This window comes from Juglans microcarpa x Juglans regia, chromosome 2S (assembly GCF_004785595.1).
Source record: "Juglans microcarpa x Juglans regia isolate MS1-56 chromosome 2S, Jm3101_v1.0, whole genome shotgun sequence".
Lineage (NCBI taxonomy): Eukaryota > Viridiplantae > Streptophyta > Magnoliopsida > Fagales > Juglandaceae > Juglans > Juglans microcarpa x Juglans regia.
This window is the reverse complement of record NC_054597.1, coordinates 14460501-14487120: the sequence shown is the minus strand read 5'-3', so window position 1 is coordinate 14487120 and position 26620 is coordinate 14460501. Positions and strand designations below refer to the sequence as shown.

The following is a 26620-nucleotide window of genomic DNA, read 5'->3' as shown; positions in this document are numbered from 1 at the left end:
AATTTTAAGTATTAATTAAAATTTAATTTTATTATTTGTTAAGTTAGTCCTCATAGTTTTATTAATACTTAAATATTAATATGAATTTAAGTATTAATAATCCTTATGTAATTATAATATAATTTTTGTCCATTTTAAGTTAGTTGTAAGATAGTTTTTACAAATATTATCTTTTAAATATTAATATGAATTGAAATATTAATAATTCTTATGTTTTTATAATATAATTTTAGCACATATTAAGTTAGTTATAAGATAGTTTTTACAACTATTATCTTTTAAATATTAATATGAGTTTAAGTATTAATAATCTTTATGTTTTTATAATATAATTTTAGCCCCTTTTAAGTTAGTTGTAAGATAGTTTTTACAATTATTATCTTTTAAATATTAATATGAGTTTAAGTATTAATAATTCTTATATTTTTAAAATATAATTTTAGCACATATTAAGTAATTAGTTATAAGATAGTTTTTACAACTATTATCTTTTAAATATTAATATGAATTTAAGTATTAATAATTCTTATATTTTTATAATATAATTTTAGCACATATTAAGTAATTAGTTGTAGGATAATTTTTACAACTATTATCTTTTAAATATTAATATGAGTTTAAGTATTATTAATTCTTACATATATATACTATATATAATCTACTATAATATTACATATTTATATGATAGTTTAAGATAGTTTTTACAACCGTTCGAACATGTTTATTCGTTCGAATGGTATATTACCACATTCGAACGGTCTCAACGCAAATTCCAAACACCAGCCAGTTCAGACAAGGCACAATCTCACAAAACATCATAAACTCATATTCAAACAATAATGCCACAGTTTCCCCTTGTTCTGGTTCCAGAAAAACTGTTTCCACTCTACTAGCTGCCATAAGAACTTCCCCCATATGGTTCCTCAGAACAGCACCCATACTAGCTTTGTTTAAATCAAAGAAAAGAGCCCCATCAATATTTAGCTTAAAAGAATCTTCCAGAGATGGAGACCATTTGTATACCAGGTTTTTTGAAAGATGACACTCCAACTGATGCCTAACCATAGCACTATGCAACTTCTTTGTAATAGCAAACCCAATAACTTGCCGAGGTGGTAAGGCAATCTGCTCATGCACCATCTTGTTCCTTCTAAACCAAAACGCTCATATCATCAAGAAGAAATCAGCCAGATCCTCAGTAGAGCCTTTGAGTAGAATATCCATTGCAGTAGAGAGAAAAGAGCTAATGTGGCCTCCATGTTGAAAAACAGGAAATCTACACCTTAAAAATTCATGGATGGAAGGGCATAATAGCAACACATGCCTCAAATCTTCAATTGGATGTTGACAAAAACAACATTGCCCCTCAATATCCAGTTTCCTCTTAATCAGATTGGCCTTAGTAGGTAAACTGTCTTTACAAGCCCTCCAAGCAAAAACCTTAACCTTATGGGGGACTTTTAACTTCCATAGAGCAGTCCAGAATTTTTTCATCAAAGCCCCATTAAAGGACTCCCCATGTTCAGTTTCCAAGCAACTTTTGAAAAATCTGTATGCACTTATGACTGAAAAGGACCCTGACTTCTCATGTTCCCACATCCAATGATCGATAGCTCCAGTATGACTAGGATGCAATCTAATAATAGCATCCACAATGTTTGGATTGAAGAGAGATCTAACTTTAACAATGTCCCACCATTTAGTACTTGGATCAATAAGAGATAAAACTTAGTTGTCCAAATGACACAGTTGCTCACTACTCTGCTCAGTTCCCAACTCTTGTCTCAAATTTCGAAATCCAGGTATCCAAACATCATTCAAAATATGGATTAAACTTCCATCACATTCCATCTGCCACCATGCACTAGCAGGCTCTTTGCTTCCCAAATACCCCTCCAAGCACAGGAGGGATTTCTTCCAAGAGTAGCTGTCAACAGGTTCCCATCAAAAAAATATCTAGCAACATACATCTTGTGGAATAAGCTCTTCTTTTTCTGCAATAACCTCCAAGCTTGTTTAGCCAACAAGGCCATATTGAAAACCTCGAGCTCTTTGAATCCCATTCCTCCCACAAATTTTGAACTGCATAGCTTCTTCCAGCTTATCCAATGTACCTTTCTCTCCTCATTCTTTTGACCCCACCAATACCTGGCCATCATACCCTCTATTTCAGAATAAAGCTTTGGAGGAAGCTTAAAGCAACTCATGGCATAAGATGGAATTGCCATAGCAACTGCTTTAAGGACGACTTCCCTACCCCCTTGAGAGAACATATTCCCCCTTGAGAGAACATATTCCCTTTCCAACCTTGCAACTTGAGCCAAACTTTGTGCTTTATTCCTTCAAATGCCCTTGATTTTGACCTACCCACCACTGGGGGCAACCCAAGGTACTTATCATAGTGCTGCACTTGAGTTGAGCACCACAAATTCATAATAGCCTACTTGTTATTATGTTCTACATTGGCACTAAAAACCATTGTTGTTTTCTCTCTATTCAATTGTTGGCCTGAAGCAACCTCATACTGCTCTAATAGAGCTTGCAACCTTACATTTGTTTCCACAATTGCATTACAAAAAATCAAACTATCATCTGCAAAAAGCAGATGGTTTAGCTTAGGAGCTCCACGACAAATTTGTATGCCATAAACTTACCTAGTTCTTTTAGCTTCTCTCAACAGACTAATCAACCCTTCAGTACACAATAGAAAAAGGTAAGGAGAGATAGGATCACCTTGCCTAAAACCTCGTGAAGGAACAATAAACCCAATATGAGAGCCATTAATCAGAATTGAGAAAGAAGGAGTCCTCACACACATCATCACAAGTTGAATTAACTTCTCATGGAATCCCAACTTGTTCATAACAGATTCACGAAAACTCCATTCAACTCTATCATAAGCTTTGCTCATATCAAGCTTGATAGACATAAATCCTTTTTTTCCTTTTCTCTTCCTCTTCAAAAAATGCAAAACTTCATAGGCCACGAGTACATTATCTGTGATGAGTCTTCCAAGAAGGAATGAGGACTGTGTATTAGAGATGACCACAGTGAGGGCTCTTATTCTTAGGGACCAGAGTGAAGAAAGTGTGATTAAGGGCTTGAGGCATTTCACCATGATTCAAAACATGCAGAACAACATTAGTGATGGAAGTACCAATATTTGGCCAAAATGTTTGGAAGAAGAGAGGTGGCATACCATCAGGCCCTGGTGCTTTGTTAGGGTGCATCTCTTTCAAAGCTTGAAGAACTTCAACAGCTGTGTAAGGTTTAATAAGTTCAAAGTTCATCTCAGAAGAGACCTTCCTCTCCATTTTATCAAGAATAACTTCCTAGTCTCGAGATCCTGCAAAGGTGAACAAAGAAGAAAAATGATTAACAATCAACCTATCACAATCCACTCCTTCCTGCCAGCAACCACTTGCATCCTTTAATTTTGATAAACAATTCTTCCTCTTTCTTTGAGATGCTTTAGCATGAAAAAATTTAGTATTCTGATCCCCTTCAGCTAACCATAAAGCTCTTGATCTTTGTTTCCACATTATCTCCTCCCTCTCCAACCATTTATGTACCTTAATTGAAGCTTCATCAACCTCTCTTGTATTTAAACCTGTTGAGGCCTTACTTTGTTCCTTTGAGAGTTTGAGCTTTGCTTCTTTCAGCTTGACCTGGACCTTACCAAACTTTGATTTGTTCCACCTTTGTAACTTACTGCTACAACTGAAAATGCAGTCCATAACACCCTGCATCCCTCTAGAGGAAACTGCAGCAAGCCACTCCTGCTTTACAATTCTAGAACATTCCATTTCTTCAAGCCACATTGCCTCAAACCTGAAAGTTTTAACACCTCCCCTTCTAGACTGGGCACCCTCTAGCTTAATCCATAAAGGTAGATGATCAGAGTAAGAAATAGAGCCATGGGTGACTGAGGCTCGATTGAGCAGATTACACCAAGAGGAATTACCAAGGAACCTATCCAATCTCTCATAAACTCGAGCCACATCCTGTCTTCCATTGCACCAAGTGTATTTTGGACCACAGAAACCAAGGTCCCTTAATTCATAGTCCATAAGCATTTGTTGCAAATCAAACATTTGCTGTTGTGGTCGATCTTTCCCCCCCCCCCCCAATTTCTCATGTACTGTTAAAATCTCATTGAAGTCCCCAAACACAAGCCAAGCCTCCTCAAAATTCCTCCTCAAAATTCGTAACAGATTCCAAGTTTCTATTCTTCTTGCAGTGTCAAGTTGACCATAGATATCTGTCAAGTACTAGATTCGTGACATTTCAGTGACAACAGCATCAATATGTGATGCTGAGTAACTCAGAATGGACAAAGGCCATCTTGCTTCCATAACAATGCAAGGCCACCACTCCTACCAACAGCATCAACTGTTAAACAACAATTAAACTTAAGTTTAACTCTACAGAATTCCATTTTTTCAGCATTAAGTTTTGTTTCTTGCAAGAACAAAACATCGGGATCTTCTCTTCTGATTAGATCAGAAAGAGTACGAATACCACGAGGGTTCCCAAGCCCTAGTGTATTCCAACTAAGGATCTTCATTGAGCTCGGTGGGGCTGTGCTCCAGCCACCACCGCATCCTGTGAAATGGTACCCTCACTTCCATTATGGAATTTAGCATCACATTTAAGTCTCTTAGAATTTCTAGCAAACTCCAAAACATCCTCAAAACCCTGATACCTCTTAGACCTCCCATAAGCACTTTTAGAAGGAGATTGGTGCACCTGAGACCTTAAAGTTCTTCTCCATTTACGAGTCCCTCTAGAGGTAGGGAGCAACTCTACTTCTGCATTCAAAACATCCTTCTCACCAGAACTATTGCCCATAGTAGCCTCCACTATTGAATTGTCACTAATACCTTTCTGTTGAGTTTCAAAATTAAGTCTCGTATCTTCCGCAGCAATTACATCGATCGTCTTATCTTGATGTTGATCAGTTACCATTCTACTCTCCATCTTATCCGCAGATGTAAAAGGTTTGATGCAAACTTTTCCTCATTGCAGTATTCAGCATAGCAGCAGATTCACAAATGAGGCTACCCATCGTCTTGCACGACATGTCTGATCCATAGAAGATATGTTTATTTGGTGGAATAGTGTACCTCCTATCATTGAGAATGTAGTTTTCATTGATCAACACTATTGTAACCTTTCCTAAGGTGTTTTGCCTATATGAAATGAAGTGTTTTTCTATAAAAAAACAAAAAAAAAAAAAAAAAAAAAAACACTACAAACATACAACGTATATACTTCGAATAGCAGCCTTCTAATAAACATACAACATATATACTTCGAATAGCAACCCTCTAACAAACATATTTTGTGTTTAATCCAACAAACACCTACACAATATATATATATATATAAACTACAAAATCAATAAAAAAAAGGATAGATTTAAAAGTAAAATGATAAAGAAAGTCATACATTTAACCAAAATATACTAAGCAATCCTCTTTATAAGATGATATAATGAAGGATTGTGTGAAGAAAATATATGATTTTGGAGAGAAAACGGAGAAGAGAGAAAAAAAGGAGATAAAAATGAGGGACTGGCGCCTTGCGGGAAGATTATAAGTTATGGCCAACTGTTCGAACGTAAATAAAGTGCGGTCGAACGTGAAAAATTCCAGTGCGCCAATTTTTCTGCCCGCATAAATTTCTTCAAGGCCGTTCGATCAGTTCAAAATTACGTTCGAACGGTAATCCAATAGTCTTTAATTAGCGGGGTATTTTCCTACCACTGCAATAATCCGTTCGAACTATAACAAAAAACATTCGAATGGTAATCTAGAGTCATTAATTGGCGGGATATTTTCCCACCAATGCAATAATCCTTTTGAATGTTTTTTTCATAAGTTCAAACGCAAATAATGTGTTCGAACAGTTCATGAATACTGTCCGAACATATCACCTTAATATTTAAATATTTTTTTTATCATTAAATGAAAAGTACTATAAGATCATATGTATTAGTAATATATACTATCATATATGTAGTAATATATACTTTCATATATTTAGTAATATATACTAAATATCATAGATTTAGTATAGTATATATTATACTATACTAAAGTATACTATAAAAATGTAAAATGATATCTATTAATAATATATACCATATGATATATAGTAATCTATACTATATATCATATATATCGTATCAAATATACTAAGATCACATAGTAAAGTATAGAGAAATTTATAAGATGATAGTATATTAGTAATCTATACTCTGTATTATATATGTTGTATAGTATCATATATAACATATATAGTAAAGTATAATAGAATATATAGTATGATATATATATATATATAGTTAAGTATAAACTCATATTATATAGTACTATATACTATCATATATATATATATATATATATAACAACCTCATATATAACACTTTGATAGTAAAGTATTATGATATATTATTATTATACTATAATAAAATATATATAAATTATTATTTTTTCATTTAAAGTATTATACTATCATAATATATATTATAATATATTATAATATTACAAATAACGTTCGTACGGTTATGCACAAATAAGTTATCACAGGTAGAATTTTCTCTCAAACACTCTTCCTCCTAAGTGAAAGTATGCATTTTTAAAGTTATTTTACCGTTTATTTTATAATTTTATGGTTTTATTCATTTTCTCTAGAAAATTTATATTTTTTCATCAATAGTCACCGTAGAACACCACAAATCCACCGTAGGATATTTAGAAATGAAGAGTAGTATGTGTTTTGTCGAAGAAACCATGGAATCGATGCATTTTTTGGAGTTTTCATTGCTGCTGAGTTGACTCAGCCATGGCCAAGCTCAATCTGGTTTCCGTTCGAACGATTTAACCTTGACGTTCGAACAGTTTTCAAACGTTCGAACAATTTGCAGCGTCTGTTCGACCATATATTTTATCGTTCAAATGCTTTATATTACGTTCGACCCATTTACTTTGTATTAGCTTATTAAATTGTTTTCATCGTTTCATTGAATTGTTCTATCAATTAATTTATTAAATTGCTATTAGTATATAATTTTATAAATCTTTTCATCGCAATTAGATTTTATCACTAATGTTGAATATATATTTTATTTTTAAAATTTTAGGCTCATAATAATGTCTTATAGGGGCCGTAAACGTGGTAGATCAGGAGAACCTTCCATCCAAACAGTTCGAGAGAGAACTGTTTTACTTGAGCGACAGGTAAAACTATTTGATTTTGTGGCTCTTATATGGGAGGGTCATTCCTCCCATCAATATTCAATGATCGTGGTTGGGCACCAATCTTAGATCAGTGAGAAGAAGGAATGGAGCTCATTTCCTACATTGAGATTGTAACTAAGTTCTATAAAGAGCTTGGTGGTGCCAGCCCAGACGATGGAGGGGCATACAGGATCTGTGTTCGAGGAGCTCCCGTTATATTTTCAACGAACGGACTCACTGCATATCCTGGTATTCCTAGGCTTCTCGATGCATCTGAACCTGCTGCCTAGAGAGTTTGATCCTTCAGGTGATGGAGGGATGTCTCAGGACGAGGGACCAATTTACATAGATGAGATCGACACACTTGCTGATCATGAGGTCACAGACTTCATTGTTGATCCAAATGCTCCAGTGTACGATCGGAAAAAAAGTATTAGGCAAGCAAATTTATTTTCTTTCTTCAAGATCATGAATTTGATCATCGTCAACAATATTGACCCTCGGCAGCACAAGATTGAGGTCGGCATGGATCGAGCGAGATTTATGATACGAGTCGCTCGTGACATTCCGATCGACCTCATGGGTTATATATTTGAGAGGATCCAATCAGAAGTTCGGTTCATTATGACAGATATACTGCAGTTTGGGATCCTCATCACTCGATTTTTGCTACATGTCGGGGTCCTGCCAGAACCTACCGAGCGATCCTGAGAGCCGATGGGACCGATCAAAAGCACCACCCTGTCACGGAGCACGGAACACTCGAGATTTCTTTTTCGTGGAGCTGTTCCTGACAGGGCTGATATTTAGAGAGATGCACAGCCAGGAGATACTGGAGTATCAGCTGGTGAGACGTCTACACAGGCTGAGGCATCACGCACATCTACTCGCGAGGAGATGGCCGACATACTGCATGCTGAGATCGACGTACACACATCAGCAATGATTGATGCAGTGTATACTGCCATATCTGAGTTGCGTACAGAGATTATGACTACCGTCTCTGGGTTACGTACAGAGGTTAATCAATTACGTACAAAGATTAATGCCAATAATGCAACTCAAGTCACGCTTAGTACTCGACTGACATAGATAGAGAGACAATTAGCTGCAGTCGAGGATGTGTGTAGAGACCTTGCATCATAGTAGTTTCTATTTTTTATTTATATATTTTTTTTGTTATAGTTATGAACAATATATATGGTGTTTTGATAACTTGCTTTAGTTGTAAATTAAATATTTTGTCTTTTCTGGAGTAATTATTAATTTATATTATGTGGTGTATAGTTGATAATATTTATTTAACTAAAAATATTATTTAACATAAAAGAAATTATTAAAATATTTTTAAATTAATTACATAAAATTAATTAACGAATTTGTATATATGATATATATTTTTGAGTTTCGTACCGAGATTAGTATTATACCTTCAAATGTATAAATATGGTGCTTGAATATGTTCTAACTAAATATATTTCGTTCGAACGGTTTAGAAACCTTCCCGCCAGGATTTGCCGCCAAATATTTTTCGTTAGAACACGTCAAATTATCGTTCGAACGGTTGTGAACTTTCCCCATCATAATAAATTACTTCCCTGCCAAGCTTTTACTGTTCGAATAGAAAAAAAATTTTGAGACGATTTAATTCATCATAGAAAATACTGTTGAAACGGTTATTTGACTGTTCGAATGATTTTGTCAAGTCATCAATTTTTTTAGATGAAATTTAAATTTCGTTCTAAAAAATGACTTTTAGAGATGAAATTTTGTTCATTAATAAATAATTTCGTCCCAAAAATTCAAATTTGTTGTAGTGTATTTTTAAGACAAAAGTATATACTTTTAAAAAATTAAAAAAAAAAAAAAAGGGGAAGAAAACCATCGCGGTGTCTAAGACATGGCCACCACCAAATCAGGCCATCCTTGTGGTGATCCAACCTCGTCTTGCCACCGTGGAGGTGGCTAGAATGGGGCCACTCGCGGGTAGCCTTGATGGCCACCCAAGTGGTGGCCAGAATCCAACAACGCGTGGTACAATGGTTTTTGTTTCTTTTTAAGTTTTCTAAAATTATAAAAAAATATATATATATTTTTATTAGAAAAAGATTCCTTATTTTCAACTTACTTTTAAGAAAAATAAATAAATTGACATGCGGGGTCCTTTGACAAGGCCATGTGTCATCTATTATAGGCGATACAGAGTTATTTCTAAAATCTTCAAACTACATGGGAGTTCTTGCTAAAGAAATGCACAGAATTTCAAATCCAAATCGGACATAGTATCGGGTGCCCCCATCAAGATTTTCTATAGATGATTTTAAGTATGGCAGGTTGCCAACTTTTTGTTTTCATAGCGGTGTCCTTAAGCAAAAGGAGAGGACATTGATTTTAAATGCAAAGTAGGGACCTTATCCAGGTTATGATCCTATTCAGTATCCAAGTGGTAGTAATCCTGAATTGGTTAGCCAACCTGACTTAGCTAACAGAGTAAAGGGGCAGTCGAAAGAAATGAAGGATAAGGAGGCCTCTAACTGCATGAAGCTTGGAGTGCTTAAAGACCATATTTGTTCTAGCCCTGATGAAAGTCCCAGCTTGTGCGCTGATCTAAGAAGTATTTTTGAAAACTCCAGTATGGGTTTTAATTTTACTGGTGCCAAATTTACAAAGAAAATTGGGTCGAAGAGGAGAGCAAGAGGTGCCCACATGTTAGAAAAAAACATTTTTGACTTGTATGGATCCTAATAGCGGTGATAAAGTGAAGAAAATAGGGAGGGATGACTATGTAGCTGCTTTTTTGGACAATTCTCCCAAAAAATCAAAAACCAAGCTCAATCTGGAAAAGAGCATGACTTATGATGAAAGGGTGGAGGTTGCCAGGTAACCCCATCGGCAGCAATGATTTGCTTAAGCTCGAACTATCGAGGGTTTAGGAACTCTCGAACAGTTAGAGAACTTAACCACTCGTGAAGACAAAGTGCCCCAACATAGTTTTTCTTATGGAAACAAAATGTAGGAGGGAAAGAGTGAAAAAATTAAGAAATCAAATTGATTCTGATCAAAGTTTTGTGGTCGATAGTAGATGATGGAGTGGTGGCCTAGCAATATTTTGGAAGTCTACCATGAAGGTAGAATTGGACACTTTTACTAGGAGGCAGATCTCTATTAGAGTCACTGAAAATGAAAGAGGGAAAGAACGAATAATGACTAGTTTCTTTGGCAACCCTGTTATTGCTAAAAGACCAAAAAGCTGGCAATTGCTTAGAGAGTTAAAACCCTCGAAAAATAAGGCATTGTGCCTGGGGAACTTTAATGAGATTCTTCAGCAACATGAGAAATATGGTGGAGCTATCAAACCTTATACTCAAATGGAATCATTTAGAGAAGCCATGAAGGATTGTGGGTTAAGTGACTTAGGTTACAAATGAGATAGATTTAGAAATAATAGAGAAGGGAATGGTTTCACCAAAGAAAGACTTGACATACATTAGAAAATTCCAAGTGGCTCAATCTCTTTTTTGAAATAAGTATGAGCACTCTAGCAATTTATAGCTCGGATCATAATCCAATTCTTTATCTCAATGAGTAATGGATGGAATCTGCCTGGAGGAATAGAAGACTTTTCAGGTATGAAGCAAGCTGGGGTAGGAGAGGGGAATGTTGTGATTTAATCAAAGCAGTTTGGGCTTGCTCTCTAAGGACAAATAATTCTCTGAGAGCAACTATAGAAGGCCTGATAGATGCAAAATTAGATTGCTTAAATGGAGCAATGACTTACAAAGAAATCAGAAGGGGCTACTAAGGCTAAATTAGCTCAGATTATATTTCTCCAAGAATCTAACATTGGATGACACATTGAAAAAATAAAATAGTTACAAAAAAGAAATGGTTCTTCTACTTGAAGTAGATGATCTGAAATGGAAACACAGAGCTAAACAAAGATGGCTAAAAGAGGGGGACAGAAATACAAAAAAGTTTCACAAATGTGCTTCTAAAGAAGGCAAACTAACACTATTAGTAGCATCACTAATGGGGATGGCAACAAAACTATCTCTTCTCAAGAGATTGGCCAACTTTTCCATAATAGTTGGCCAAGATATTTGTGATGCAGTACTTGCAACCGTAAACTCTAATGGATGGACATATGACATCAATGAGACCTGAACAATTCTGATTCTAAAGACCAAAAACCCCACAAAAGTTTCTGAGTTCAGGTCAATAAGTCTTCACAATGTAATTTACAAGAACATTGTAAAAGTGTTGCCCAATAGATTGAAAACTAGACTAACAAAGATCATTTCCCCCACCCAAAGTGCCTTTGTCCTAGGGAGATTAATATCTGATAATGTGATTGCTGCCTATGAAGATATGCACATAATGCAAAGAAGAGTGAAAGGGAAAGCTAGATACATGATCATTCGGTTAGACATGAGTAAAGCATATAATAGGATCAAGTAGAACTTTCTTAAAGTTGTTATGAAAAGGATGTGTTTTTACGAGTAAATGGATTGAGCTCATTGTGAAGTGTGTCTCCACTGCTTCTTATTCACTATTACTAAATGCAGCTCCATAAAGAGCTTTCAAACCTTCAAGGGGCATTAGGCAGGGTCATCCTCTATCATCCTAACTGTTTATCTTATGTTTAGAAACTCTTAGCACATTACTCAATAGAGTTGAAGAAATTGGTCTAATTAATGGCATTCCCATAGCAAGTGGACAGCTCTATATTAATCACTTGTTTTTCTCTAGATGACAACTTGTATTTTGCCAGGCAAGTTCTTTGGAATGGAGTAGATTACTCAATCTATTAGAAATTTATGAACAAGCATCTGGTCAGAGATTGAATAATGATAAAATATCTATATTCTTCAGCAGTAATACTAGAAAAGCAACAAAAGACATTATCGCTAGCATTGCATGCATTCAATCCAGGGATTCCTATGAAAAGCACCTTGGCTTGCTAGCTCTGGTAGGAAGGTCTCGATCTAAATCTTTCAAAGGTATTCTGGATAGGGTGAGGATTAGATTAAGCAACTGGAAGTAGAAGTTTCTTTCTCAAGCTAGAAAAGGGATACTCATCAAAGCATTAATATTGGTCATCTTTACCTAAAGTATGAGAGTTTTTAAACTTCCCAAAGGCCTGTTGCAAGAGATTAACAAGCTTTTGCAAGGTTAATGGTGGGGTCAAATAGGCTTGGGGAGAAGAATTCATTAGACTAAATGGGACCAAATAAGGAAGTCAAAGTCAATGGGTGGATTGGGATTTTGAGATTTTGAAGATTTTAACCTTGCAATGTTGGCCAAGCAAGGTTAGAGGTTGTTATAGACTCCAGACTCTCTTTCTGCTTGAGTTCTCAAACTCAAATATTTCCCTAAACCTGATTTTCTTCAAGCAAAGATGGGCAACAATGCATCTTTTGTTAGGAGGAGCATCTTATCAGCAAGGTCCTTACTTGAAGAAGGAATCCTTTGGAGAATTCTTAATGGAGAATTTGTTAGAATCTAGTCAGATAGATGGTTTCCTCAACCAAGTTCATTCAAACCACAAAGTGTAGTAAAAATTCTAAATGCAGAGACTATAATGGCCGAACTTATTGATGCAAGCAAAAAGAGTTGGAACCTCAGGTTGGTCAAAGAAGTTTTCTCAGATGCTGAAGTAAAGATAATGGATTCTTCACAGTTAGGAGTGCATATCATCTTCAAGGTGAAGTTTAGGGTAGATCTCAAGGCCAAACTTCTTAAAGCAACACAAAAAGTGAAAGATGGACTAAAAGCTAGAAGCTGACAATTCCAAATACAGGGAAGTTTTTATTATGGAGAGCTTGCCTAATGTGCTGCCTACTAAGCTAAATTTGCACAAAAAGAAAATAGTGGAAGATCCATACTGCACATTCTGTCTTTTGGAAGCATGAACTATTGAGCATGCATTATGGGAATGTGATGCTACTAGAGATTTGTGGAGGCAATGTTCTAAGAAGATGCAAAAGAGCAGAGTTCTAAACAACAGGCTTAAGGAAACTATGAATGAAATGTTTGAGCAGCTGAACAATGAGGAGATAGAAGATATGATAGTAGTGTGTTGAAAACTCTAGAAGAGAAGAAATGTTTTTGTTTTCAAGGAAGTTCTCAACCACCTAAATTCTCTGGTGGACACCAGCTGCTGTAAGACTTTAGAGACTCTCAATGTAGGGTTACTAGTCAGACAGTAAATGCTAATAGTCATTTAAGTGGATGGAAAGCTCTCCCAAGGGGTTTTTTCAAAATCAATTGGGATGCTGTAGAAGATAGGGTGCATTGTAGGGTTGGAATTGGAATTATAGTTCGTGATTGGGAGGGCAATGTTATGGCCACAATGAAATGAAAAAAAAAAAGAGATTTGTTTCCAAATCCTCTACTAGCTTGAGACCTATGCAGCCCTCCAAACAACAATGTATGGCATTGATTTGAGATTCGGCAGAATAATTCTAGAAGGAGAAGCAAGTAAAATGGTGAAGTCTATTCAAGGCCGATAAGTGGCAGACTTGGATAGCAGAAGAATGTTCATTTATGATAACAAGTATAAGCTGCAAAGTTATGCTCAGTGGTCGGTTGGATATACCAACAGGGAATCAAATGTAGTAGTTGCTAACACTTTCCAAAAAATGCTTTAGGCATTCCTGATTTTATTGTTGATCATGGAAAAAACTTTACAGTATATTCAATCTCTTCTAGAGGATTTTATCAATGAAAGTTTATTGGTTTTAAAAAAATGACACATAACGAGTGACACATTCACTTTCAACTTTAATCATTGCCACTTTTGCTGACGCATGTAATGTCCACAAGCAGTTTCCACTTTTTACTGACTCATTGAGTTTACTACTGAAGATTAGATAAACTTTCCCTAGGCAATAATTGTTTAATTACAGATTTTTATTACTTTTTTAAAATGAAAAATAAATGATATCTTGGCTAAAAAATTTAGAAAAATAATTTAATTATAAAAGAATTTTAAAGTAAACTCATAAATTCATATAATCTATACGTTAAATTATAAAATTATTTTTACAATAAAATATATCTAACATATTATATTCATGTATCCTAATTTGTAAGTTTATTTTTATAAAATCTCTGTGTAATTCTAAAATTTTTTATTTAGATAAATGTTATACCAATATTTATAATAATTGTAACTATAGCAAAAGTTTAAGCACGAGAATGACAACATTTTTTAACATATACCAATAATAATTGTAACTTTCAATGTATCAATATTTTTCTAAATCTTGGTTTGAATTTTCTTGAAAATCTAACTCCACATTAACCTTTATTAAGATTTTTATCATCTGACAAAACAAAAATAGTGTTTTTTTTTTTTTAACGCTATGAGCCTAGCTATGATATGCTACCTTAAAGAAAGATTTATTTAAAAATATTAAATAATAAGAAATTATTAAGATCCATGTTGGGTAAGTTACTAGTAAAAATTCGGATAAGTTTACCGGTATATTTTTATAAGAAAAATGCTTGAGCCACCGAAAATAATACCTCCAAAAGTGATTGATATTATTTTTATTTAATAATTAAGAAAATATATTTTAATAAATTTATTAATTTTCTTTTTAAATATTTAAAAGGATCTAAAAAGTATTTAATAAAAAAGAAAAATATATTTTATATTATCGTTACAATGCAGGGGTCACCGAGAAAGGTGACCCTAGCATTGTCCTTTTTATGAAGCTAATAACTGTATGAGTATTTACATTAAATTAATATTAGATTCCTGTCAGATATCAATTTTGTTTATTGTATTTTTCATGGCGTACGGATGTGTTAATTTTTTATTTTTATTATTGCATGCATTTGCTTGAATTTATGGGTCCGTTAATTAAAAAACAATTGAATCTAGGTATATACTTGTAAACTTTAAATTTTGTAATTTTTGAAGGTTGACTTTTAAGGTATGTTTGGATTATTAACTCATCTCAACTTATCATTATAACTTTTTTAAATTTCAATACAAAATATAATAAACAATTCAATTTTTTCAAATCTCAAAATAATAATAATATTAAAAAATAATATTTTAATAATATTTTATCATTTCAACTTAATTCAACTCAATTCAGTTCAATATCCAAATGTAGGCTGTATTTGGATGTTGAACTGAGTTAAGTTGAAAGTTGAATAAAATATTAATAGAATATTAATTTTTAATATTGTTATTATTTTGAGATTTATTGTTTATCATATTTTGTGTGAAAATTTAAAAAATTATAAAAATTAGATAAGATGAGTTGAATTGAGTTTGAGATCCAAACTTATCTCTTGTAAATGTCCCATCAAGTTAGGCATTTTTCTTTCATTATGCACTTGTTAATTATTGTTTCAGTTTTGAATATTGTTCTTTTGAGATTAATAACTCTTATTCATTCAACAAATCTCGAGCTCAATCCGTATAATTGATTTATTTAACATTCAAAATTAAAATTTTAATTTAATAAATTTTACATGTGCTTTTGATTATATGATACTCTTATGACATAATTAGTATTATGAATAAGAATACTTTTATATAGCATTCACTGTAGTGATGTACACAATGCACATACTACGAGGATACATGTGGTCCATTTGTTTTTTTTTTTTTTTCAAAACCCACAGTCACAGACGGCTACCTCTCTCTCATCATTTCTCCAGCGTCTCTCTCTCTCATCAACTCTCTCTCTTGCCAGCTCTTTCTCTCTCCTCGACTCTCTCTATCATCATATCTCTCGTCAGCTCTCTCTCTCCTCAACTTTCTCTCTCATCCCTCGTTATCTCTCTCTCCTCGTCTCTCTCTCTCATCCCTCATGCTCTCTCTCTCATCACGGTCTCTCTCTCTCATCTCCGACTCTCTCTCTCATACCGTCTCTTTCTCTCATCTCAGTCTCTCTCTCTCATGTCCAACTCTCTCTCTCTCATCGACTCTCTCCATCAGCAGCTCTCTCTCGTCGGGTCTCTCATCTCTATATTATCAAGGGCTACTCGTGTGACACGTAATGTGTGCAATTTGGATGCAGCAAAACAGTGGCTGCTACCAAAACTTTTCATATTAATACTTCTTCTTATCAGCCATTATTCATTATCTCACACCTCACATTTTATGAAAAACACCTCACATTCTATAGAAAAAAAAACTATCAGGTGTGGAGTGTGAAGGTGAATAGTGACTGATGTATAATCATAAATTAACGTGATAAAAAAATATAAATTAACGGTTCAAAAATTTATATTATAGATTTTATTTAAGATTATATTCAATTCTAAATTATATTTCTAGCTTCTTCCCAAGTTGCGTGGATAATGTAACTTAGGCATCACCTAGGCCATGCCGGTTCAGGTTATACATGGCTTATAGTAATTAACCTTCCAAGAAAAAAAGAAAGTAAATATAAAATAATAAACAAAGACAAGAAAAAAGAAAAACCCAAACCAAGCATCGCCTAGCTAGCTAGCTCGCACAGACGCTATATTTTCTCAAGTAGTTTAACCATCCAAAGGAAACAAAAAAAACTCAACAAAAAATGAAAAGAAAAGATCAAAGCATTCTGAAGGAGGGAGTTCCCATGCATGATGACTTTCTGGCTATGTCAATATTTTTTTATTTATTCTAATAATCACTAAGGGGAACTACAAGTCAATGGAAATAATTAGTTATTAATAATATATATATATATATATATTTAGAATAGTTTATTATGTGTGCTTGTGTGTGGATATATGTGTAATTAGCATGCCGTTTTAATGAGCTAATCATTAGTGACAAATTTACAAGTGGTATTATCTTTCAGAGATTTGCTATTTTTATATTTAATTAATTTTTCATTTAAATAATTTATATAAAAGAAAAATGACTAAGATGCGCTATAAAATTGAGTGTATGAGAAATAACAAATTTAACATAAAAACTAGCAAAGAATAAAGGAAGTTTAGGCCCGATTTGGATATAGAAACAATTTTACTTTATCTCATTATTATAATTTTTTTAAATTCACACACAAAATATAATAAACAATTCAACTTTTTTAAATTTTACAATAATAATAATATTAAAAAATAATATTCTAAAAATAATTTATTCAACTTTTAATTTTCATTTAAAACCATCTCATCTCATCTCATCTCATTATCTAAACGGGATCTCTAGATTATTTTTTTTAGTCAGCTAGCCTACCTCGGTTAGCACGCAGGCAATCTAAACTTTTAAGGCCACCGAAGGTAATTGTGCATTGTACTAATAGTGTAAATTGTATTTTTATAAAAAAATATATTTTTAAATTCTTTTTAATATTCATAACTTTATTAAAAATTAATTTCTTAATAATTAAGTTATATATATATATATATTATATGGGTACAATATAAAGTCACTTTTTTTGGGTGGCCTAAGCATTTTCTAAACTTTAAAGTTAGAGATCACTCTTGAAATAAACGGCTCAAAAATTGGTAAAGTAACTGGTTGATTTGGATTTAGAGATAAGAAAAGTTAGTTTTAGATGAAAGATAAAAATTAGAAAAAATATTATTAGAATATTATCTGTTAATATTATTATTGTTTTGAAATTTAAAAAAGTTAAATTGAAATTTAAAAAAATTAAATTATTTATTATATTTTATATAAAAATTTTAAAAAATTATAATAATAAAATAAGACTATATAAGATACTTTCTAAATTCAAAGAGCCCAGCTCCGCTTTGGTTTTGTCTAATCTTGCAGCTGGCTCATTGTTTTGGTAGTGTTGCTTATTTGAATTTTAAAAAATATTAAATATTAAAATAGTCTTCTAATTTTGAACGTTTGATTACGTATGCTTTCATTTTTATCATTAGTCCTTCCGTTACGAACCATACATTAATAAAACGCAAAACCATAGAAAATAAATATAAAAAAAAAATTAGAATTTTATTTATTTATTTATATACCCGATGCAGGTGGGCGGCTGTAAGTAACGTACGTACTGTTAGTTTCATTGACAAAACCATGGAAAATAAATAAACTATCGAATGGAAAATATATAATTTTTTTGAGAGATAAAAGTATCAAACTTAATTGATATCAAGAAACAAAAGAGAAAAACAGATTACAAAACTGGACAATCTACCAGTTCAATCACATGCTCAGCTAGCTCAAGGGAATCCTTAGCTAGATCGTGAGCAACCTGGTTGCCACTTCTTCTTACAAAAACCATCTGTCATTTCTTAAAACTAGACAACATCACTCTAGTATCATGTAAAACCAACCCCTCACAATCCCAACGATCAGTATGCTTCTAAAGGCCTTGAATTACAATTTGAGAATCACCTTCCAGAAAAATAGCTTGCAGCCCCATTTCCTTCACCATTCTAGTTGTATAAAGGCCACCAAGAGCTTCTACTAATAGGGGGACCTAATACACCAGATTTTGACAGTTTTTTCATAACTAAAATGGAGCCTTCATGGTCACGAGCCACCAAGCCAATCCCAATTCTGTTCTTAGCAACACTCAGGGCTGCATCCCAATTAATTTTGATGAAATTCATTGGAGGAGGAACCCATATAGAAAGATGGTCTTGTGGCTGCAGGAGCACTTGCTTTGAGCCAAATTGTACAGCCTTAAAATCTGCCAAAAGAATGGCTACCTGTCTTGCAACCTGCGTGGGATACATAAAAGAATTCTCAAAAATCATCTTATTCCTTCTCAATCAAATGCATCTAGCTGTCATAGAAAAAAGCTGCATCAAGGTCTGATCAGAAGTGGAAATAAACTGTTCCACCAAATCTTTGAAACAACTTGCAGAGTTAGATCCTTTATGAAGAACTTTAGCTCCAAATATCCATAGCTGATGAGTAGCTCCATAAAGCATGAGTGGTTGACTCATCTTCTCTTCAGCAAATGGGACACAGAGGGGAATCGATAATTTTTTTCTTATAAAGGTTCAATCGAGTAGGGAGTGACTCAAGGCAAGCTCTCCACATGAAAACTTTAGTAACATTTGGAATTTTAAACTTCTAACAACAGTTCCAATCCTTAAAACTTTTAGCTCGATGAGAAGGCTGATCCTTATGCAATTCCCACAGCTCATTCTGCATGTGATATGCACTCTTCACTGTAAACTGCCCATCCTTTGTCCCTAACGATATGAGTCTGTCCCTGGCCCCAATAACACTTACGGGAATCTTATGAACAACTTCAGCAACCTCATTCCCAAGAATAGATACTACCAAGCCTCGGTTCCATTGTTTAGTCTCCTCATTAATAGTTCAACAACTCAAGCTTCAACAGTCAAGACCTGGATAGGAGTTTGGACCATATAGCTTGAGGGTCGAGGCAGCCACCTGCAGTTCCAAATCTTAGTATCCTAACCATTACCTATCCTCCATATAGAACCCTTCTCAATAAGATCTCTTGCAGCACAAAGACTTCTCCATATAAAAGATGGCTTAGCTCCCACTTTGGCCTGAAGAAAATCATTGTTGGAAAAATACTTCACTTTAAGAACCTTGGCAGCTAGTGAATCAAGAAATTGGATAAGTCTCCAACCTTGCTTTGATAGCAAAGCTATATTGAAACTCTCAAAGTCCCTAAACCCCAAGCCACCTGCCCCCTTCGCTTTCCCCGTTTGTCCCCAAGAAACCCAATGCACCTTCTTCTCATTATTCATATGGCCCCACCAAAATTGATGCATTACTCTATTAATTTCATGAAGCAAAGACTTGGACAATTTGAAAACCCCCATGCAGTAAGTAAGCAGGGCTTGAATGACAGCTTTCAATAAGATTTCCTTCTCTGCATGTGATAGGAACTTTGTTTTCCAATTGCTAATCCTGTTTTTCATCTTGTCCAAGATTCCTTTAAAAGCAACATGCCTTGATCTACCTATGAGAGTAGGTAAGCCAAAGTAGGTTTCATAGCAGGATGTAAATCAAGTTCCTGCAATGCTTAGGATATCATCTCTGGGAGCTTTTCTTCTATTGGCACTAAAGAATATTGAAATCTTGGACTTATTAAGTTTATGTCCTGATGCATTTTCATAGAGGCCTAGCAACCTGTTAAGAATAGCCCACTCCATTGCATTAGCTCTACAAAATAGCAAACTATCATCTGCAAAGAAAAGATAGTTAATGTTTAGTTCGCCTCTACAAATAAGAAATCCATGAATATTCTTGACAGCTTCAGTATGATTCAATAAGCTGCTTAGGACCTCATAAACAAGTATAAACAGTCTAACAGATATGGGAAGAGTGGATACCCCTATCAAATCCCTCTAGATGGAACAAAGCTTGCTTGAGGAACTCCATTTATAAGGATTTAGTAAGAAATTGAGGATATACACTTCATAATCAGAGAGATCCACCTCAGATTGAAACCCATTTTCACCATAGCCTTTTCCAAAAAAATCCATTTCATCCTATCATATGCTTTGCTCATGTCCAACTTGACAGCCATATAACCTTGTTGCCCTTTCCCTTTAGTAGACATTGAGTGCAAAGCCTCAAAAACAACAATTACATTGTCTAGAATCATTCTACTAGGAACAAAAGCACTCTGTGTGGGTGAAATACTCTGGGGAAGAATGCTCTTAAGTCTGTTGGACAACACTTTAGAAACAATCTTATAGAGTACATTGCAAAGAGAGATGGGTCTAAAATCTAGCACAATTTGGGGACTTTTCAGTTTGGGGATTAAAACCAATGTTTTGAATACCGTGTATCGGAAGCCATACCGGTCAAATCACTAGAACGAAATATTTTGGTACCGGTATCTTTTCGTGTACCGTTTTGGAATAATATTTCGGTACCAATACCATTTCGGTACCGGTACCGTTTCAGAATAATTTATACTTGGATAAATTATATATATACAAGCATTAACTGTATTCCAAAATAACAACAAAATAAATCATAAACTCAATACTTCTCAATACAAGTCTTAAGTTTTAAGTTACAACTAACATAAAGTTATAAACACCAACATTATCATGATAAAATCATTAACGCCATCACGTCATCAAAAATACTCATCCTCATCAAAAAGACAATAAGGATTTGGATTCGACATGTTAATCAAAATATTTTCATCAACGTCATCGCTGTCATCAACATCAACAACAACATTATTATTGACTTCCTCATTTAGTGAGGCTAATGACTCCTCAATACTTGCCCAATCCAAATCTTCTCCATCAAGAAGCTCAGATTTTTCACCCACCCATTCTTCCATCAAATCAATGTTTTCAAGATTGACTGGATCTAAAGCATGTCTTCCCTTTTTTATGTTCCTGTCAAAATAAAATCAAATATAAGTAAAAATGTTATAGATTTTTCAACAGTGAAAACATTAGTATTAAAAAAATTTACCTCTCTCTCAGCTTCAAGTTATAACGAACAAATACTAAGTCATTCAAAGATTTATGCACTAATTTATTTGTCTTCTTCGAATGAATAAAATCAAATGTGTTTCAATTTCTCTCACATCCAGTTGCACTATAACATTGACTTAGTACTCAAACAGCAAACCTTCGAAGCGTTGGAACCTCGCAACCAAATTGGGTCCACCATGGAACTATAACAATAATGCAATTATAAATTATTAATTAAATACAAGTAAAAATAAAATAAGATAAAATTTAAAGTACAAAGTCACACTATTTAACAAATGATATTGATAAATAATAATACCTAGATTAATCTTATCACACTGGCGGATTGCTAAAGAATGTCAAAATTCACCTACTGCATTCTTATACAAGTCAAGTTCTGCAATGATCTTGTCTTGATTATCGGGATCAAGTTCTATCTTCATAACACAGTTGTTGAAGCCTCTTACAACATCATTTTTATTTTTAAAGTTAGGGCAATAGTAAATTCCAAAGTTAAGAAAACAACCTACTGCATGTAATGGACTGTGAAGCTGCCTATCCCATCTAGAATCAATGATCCTGGTGAATGGACTGAATAAACTAACTTTGTTATTGCATCTTGGTTTTATGTTCTCTTGGCTCTTTCCATTGCATCATACAAGTATCCCATTGTAGGCTTCTCATCCCCGTCAACAAGTCGTAGAATACAATCCAAAGGCTTACTAACTTTAACAATAAATTGACATTGAGCCCAAAACTCTTTATCTTCTAAAACGATCTCAGTTATCTCCTTCCCTATGTTGCTCTTAGAATGACTTGATGCAATCCATTTATCACAAGTAAATATTTGTCTGAATTCTTTCTTAAACAAGAGCAAGTATTTGATACTTAAAAAATTTGTCGCAAACCTTGTAATTGCAAGACGACACAAATCATGATCTTTGGTAAAGTCTTTTCTCATCAATGCCAAAACCCAACCATGCTTATAGATGAATTTTGTTATCTTTTTTGCCTTTTTTATAGTATCATCAACAAGAGAAAAATATCTTGGATTAGAAAAATTCTCCAACATTAAGTCTATGCAATGAGCTGCACATGGGGACCAGTAGAAAGAGCCATACTTCTGTTGTAACTTTTTTCCTGTAGCTTTATAACTTGCATCATTCTCCGTTATGAACTGCACAAGATTCTTAACTCCAATTTCTTGAACAACCTCATCAAAGATATTAAACAATGTTTCAGCATCTTTTCTAAGGCCAGATGTATCAACAGACTTCAAGAAGATTGTACCTTTCAGACAATAAACTAGAAAGTTGATTATTGATTCTTGTTTCTGGTTTGTCCAACCATCTGCCATTAGTGAACAACTGGTCTCATTCCAAACCTTCTTAATTTGTTGTAAATAATCTTGAATCTCATCAACAGCCATCTTTAACAAATTTCCTTTCAACTCATACAAATATAGGCCCTTGAATCCTGGCCCGATGATAGTCATGGCATCGATAGCTGGTTGATAAAACTTGGATTGAGCCGCATTGAAAGGTAGATTAGCATCATACCATCAGTGTGCTACAACCATCTTTGCTTTTACAATCATCTCATTTGAACATATAGAACTCTTAATTGAAGGTTGGGCCACAGGAGTTGTTCTTGGAGCAAAAAATCTACTCAATCCCCCCACTGACTTTCCAATTCCAGATTCTTTCGACTTCCCCTTACCTTTTGAAAGCTGAGACTGTCCCTCCATACTATTACTATCATCAATATCATCAGATGTTAAATCTATATCACCTCCAATCTCTGAACTTATTTTTCTTTTCTTCTCTCTACTTTTTTTCATTTTATCAAGCAACTCATTCATTTGTCATTTTACATCTTTAGAGACCTTTTTACATGCTTCTACTTTGCCTAGAATCCCAGCTAGATGATAATTCAACTGAGTGACACCTCTAATTTCTTTATTACAATATAAGCATTCAATATTATTTCTTGTCCCTGGCACTACACGTGTATGGGTCCATGCTGGATCTTCTAATCTTACAGGAGCAAGTCTTGGAGTTGAAGTCATACCACCGGTTGATTGACAACTAGACATTTTTAACTATTAAAGTATAAAAAATTAACACTTATAAGTTATAAGTATGCAAAAGTTATAGATAGTATACAATGTAGAAATCAATAACTATTTGAAATTAAGCTTCACAAATGAATAATTTAAAACGAATCAAAATTTGTTATACAAAAATCCCTAACCAAGATTTCAAAAAATTCATAAACTAAGCTTCACAATAAGTGGCCAATGAATTAAAGCAATAACTATTTACAAAAATTAGACTGTATGATAGTAAAATTAGACTATTTACAGATTCATATTTACCCAATTCGTTCTATCAAAAAAATTAAAAAGCCTATCAAAATACTAAAACGGCAATGCCCGATTGATAATCCATTGATTTTCCAGATCAACTTGATTTTCTACAATTGTATCAGTTGTAAACTGATAAAAACACAGCCAAATTAACACAACCCAACATATTCACAGACAAAACAATAGATCAGTTTCACTGGAATCACAACCAAATTACCAATAGATTACTTTCACAGAATCACAAATAATAGATTAGTTTCATATAATCACAGATTCACAACCAATAGATCAATAAAAAAAAATACTCTTCCGTGATATTGAGAGAGGGACAGAGAGAGGCGAGTCAGCCACAGGGAAAAAATTCAAGATTCCAAGAGACCAGCTTCAATTTCGAAACCCTGTATAATCTTTAGAGAAAATAAAACATTAGATTCAAAACGAGCGAGAGAAAGAGAGAGAGAGAGAGAGAGAGAGAGAGAGAGAGATAAGAGGCGACAGGGTCACGGGAGAAGAGGGAGAATCGGAGAAGAGAGATGTTCAAAAGAGGGAGTTGAGGGAGCTGACGGAGACGCTGCAGCTGGGCACAAAGGCGACGTGCAACGAGATGATCAACCCACGGTGAGACGAACGGCGCTATGCGACGGATGGATGAAGGTATGGGCAAGGGAGATGATGTCGCGGGCCGCGGCTGCTGAGCTGGGGAAGAAAGGAAAACTGAAGTCTGAAATGAAAAAAAAAACCCTAAGTTATCAAATAATGAAAGTCCGAAATAGCCCCTGCATATTTACGTAAATTACAAAAATTTCATCACTCCAAACTGGCTTCTAAACTACCAAAGAACCTGTACAGGCCGAAATTCTTGTTTTGGCCAAAATACCAAATACCGACTGGTACAGTCGATATCTTAAGCGGTACGAAACAAACAATTTACCTGTACTAGTTACTGTTCCGGTACAACATGTACCGGCCGGTACGGTACGGTACCAAAAACACTGATTAAAACAATGAAAGTGTCATTTATGGACCCTATATCCCCTCCATGGTTCAGGACCTCTAACACAGCCTTTGTGACATCACCTCCTACCACACCCCAATGAGATTGGTAGAAGATAGCTAAAAAACCATCAGGGCCTGGAGAGCCCAGAGGGTTCATCTGGAACAATGCTTCCTTGACTTCCTCAGGTGTGAAAGGGCTCGGGAGATTGTTGTTCATGGCCTTAGTTACTTTAGGCTGAATATGACTCAGGCATGCTTCAAGATCAAAAGGATTCAAAGAAAAGAAAATGGCCATGTAGTGCTGACAAAAAGCCTCAGCAATACCTTCCATTTCATTGATCATTCTACCATCATCAAGAACCAATTTAGTAATCTCCTTGGTCTTCCTTCTTTAGTTAGCACACCTATGGAAAAACTTTGAATTCCTATCTCCATCTCTCAACCAATTTTGCTTGGCCCTTTGCTGCCATTTGACATTTTCCTCTTCCAATAATCTATCAATATCCTTCTGAAGGTTCTTGATTTCCACATTATTAGATCCCTTGTCAGAGTTCTACAGAGAAGATAGCTAGTTCAACTTAGATTGTGTGACCTTCCTTTGTTTATGAAGAGAAGCTTTACTCCATGCAACTAGAGAGTCCTTGCACTTACTGAGGTTTCTCTGAACTGAACTCAAAGAAAAGCCTTGCTGAGAAGACTGGGCTAACCAACTTGATTGGATTAGGCTGCTACACTCCTCTTGTAAATTCCAACTGGCTTTAAATCTGAAGAGCTTCTCCCTACCCCTTCCCTCATGATGCACACCCTTCCCCCCACTCTGTAGAGACATCAAAATAGGGCTATGGTCTGAAGTTTGGGCTGCAAGGGCCTGAATACTGCAGTGAACAAGCTATTCAGTCCCTAAAAGATTCCCAAAAACACGATCAAGTCTCTTCTTGATAAATTGAGCTCTCTCTCTATTGTTACACTTGGTGAACTTAGGCCCAACAAAACCTAAGTCACTTAAGTCACAAAAATCAATTGTTTCTCTAAACAGTCCATTTGTTGATAAGGTCGATAGGCTGCCCCATGCTTCTCATGATGATGTAAAATTTCATTAAAATCTCAAAAACAAAATCATGTCTGCTCAGTCTTCAGTCTCATCATCCTCAATAACTTCCAACTATCTGGCTTGTTAGCAGTAATTGGAGAGCCATAAAAACCAGAAAACAACACCTCTTTTGCTGATCTTCATGTTTCAAGCTCATAGAAATATGGTGTTGAGAAAAAGACTCAAGTGTGAAATCAATAGTACTATTCCACAAGAACGCAAGACCACCACTAAAACCTTTACTATCAACTACAAAGCTAGAGTCAAATCCCATTTTATTCCTTACTTCTTCCACCTTTCTCCTTCCACATTTTGTTTCCATCAAGAAAACAAACTTGGGCCACTTAGTCTTTCACTAACAAGTGAAGTTCTCTAACTGTAAGGGGGTCCCAAGCCCCCCTACAGTTCCAACTAAGGCCTATCATTGTTGTTGGTGGAGCTACAAAGCAACATCCACCAACTCAGATTCAAAACTGTTTGCATCAACACTAGAAACAACTCTTTTTTTCTTATCGGGTTCAACTACATCCATTTGAGTAATAACCCCTCTTTTCCTTT

General features: G+C 34.5%; 2 protein-coding genes across 2 annotated transcripts; both read right to left on the bottom strand.

The window, feature by feature from the left end:
• Positions 1-1829: 1829 nt before the first annotated feature.
• On the bottom strand, positions 1830-2273 carry LOC121253394 (uncharacterized mitochondrial protein AtMg00310-like). The gene has a single exon (XM_041153413.1). It carries the CDS (start codon positions 2271-2273, stop codon positions 1830-1832), a length of 444 nt encoding a protein of 147 aa, XP_041009347.1.
• A 17898-nt stretch (positions 2274-20171) lies between these two features.
• LOC121253393 lies at positions 20172-20970 on the bottom strand. Its single transcript, XM_041153411.1, has 3 exons — positions 20954-20970; positions 20604-20834; positions 20172-20439 (listed from the first exon to the last, which is right to left on the bottom strand). Exons 1-3 carry the CDS (start codon positions 20968-20970, stop codon positions 20172-20174), a joined length of 516 nt encoding a protein of 171 aa, XP_041009345.1.
• Between the last annotated feature and the right edge of the window lie 5650 nt (positions 20971-26620).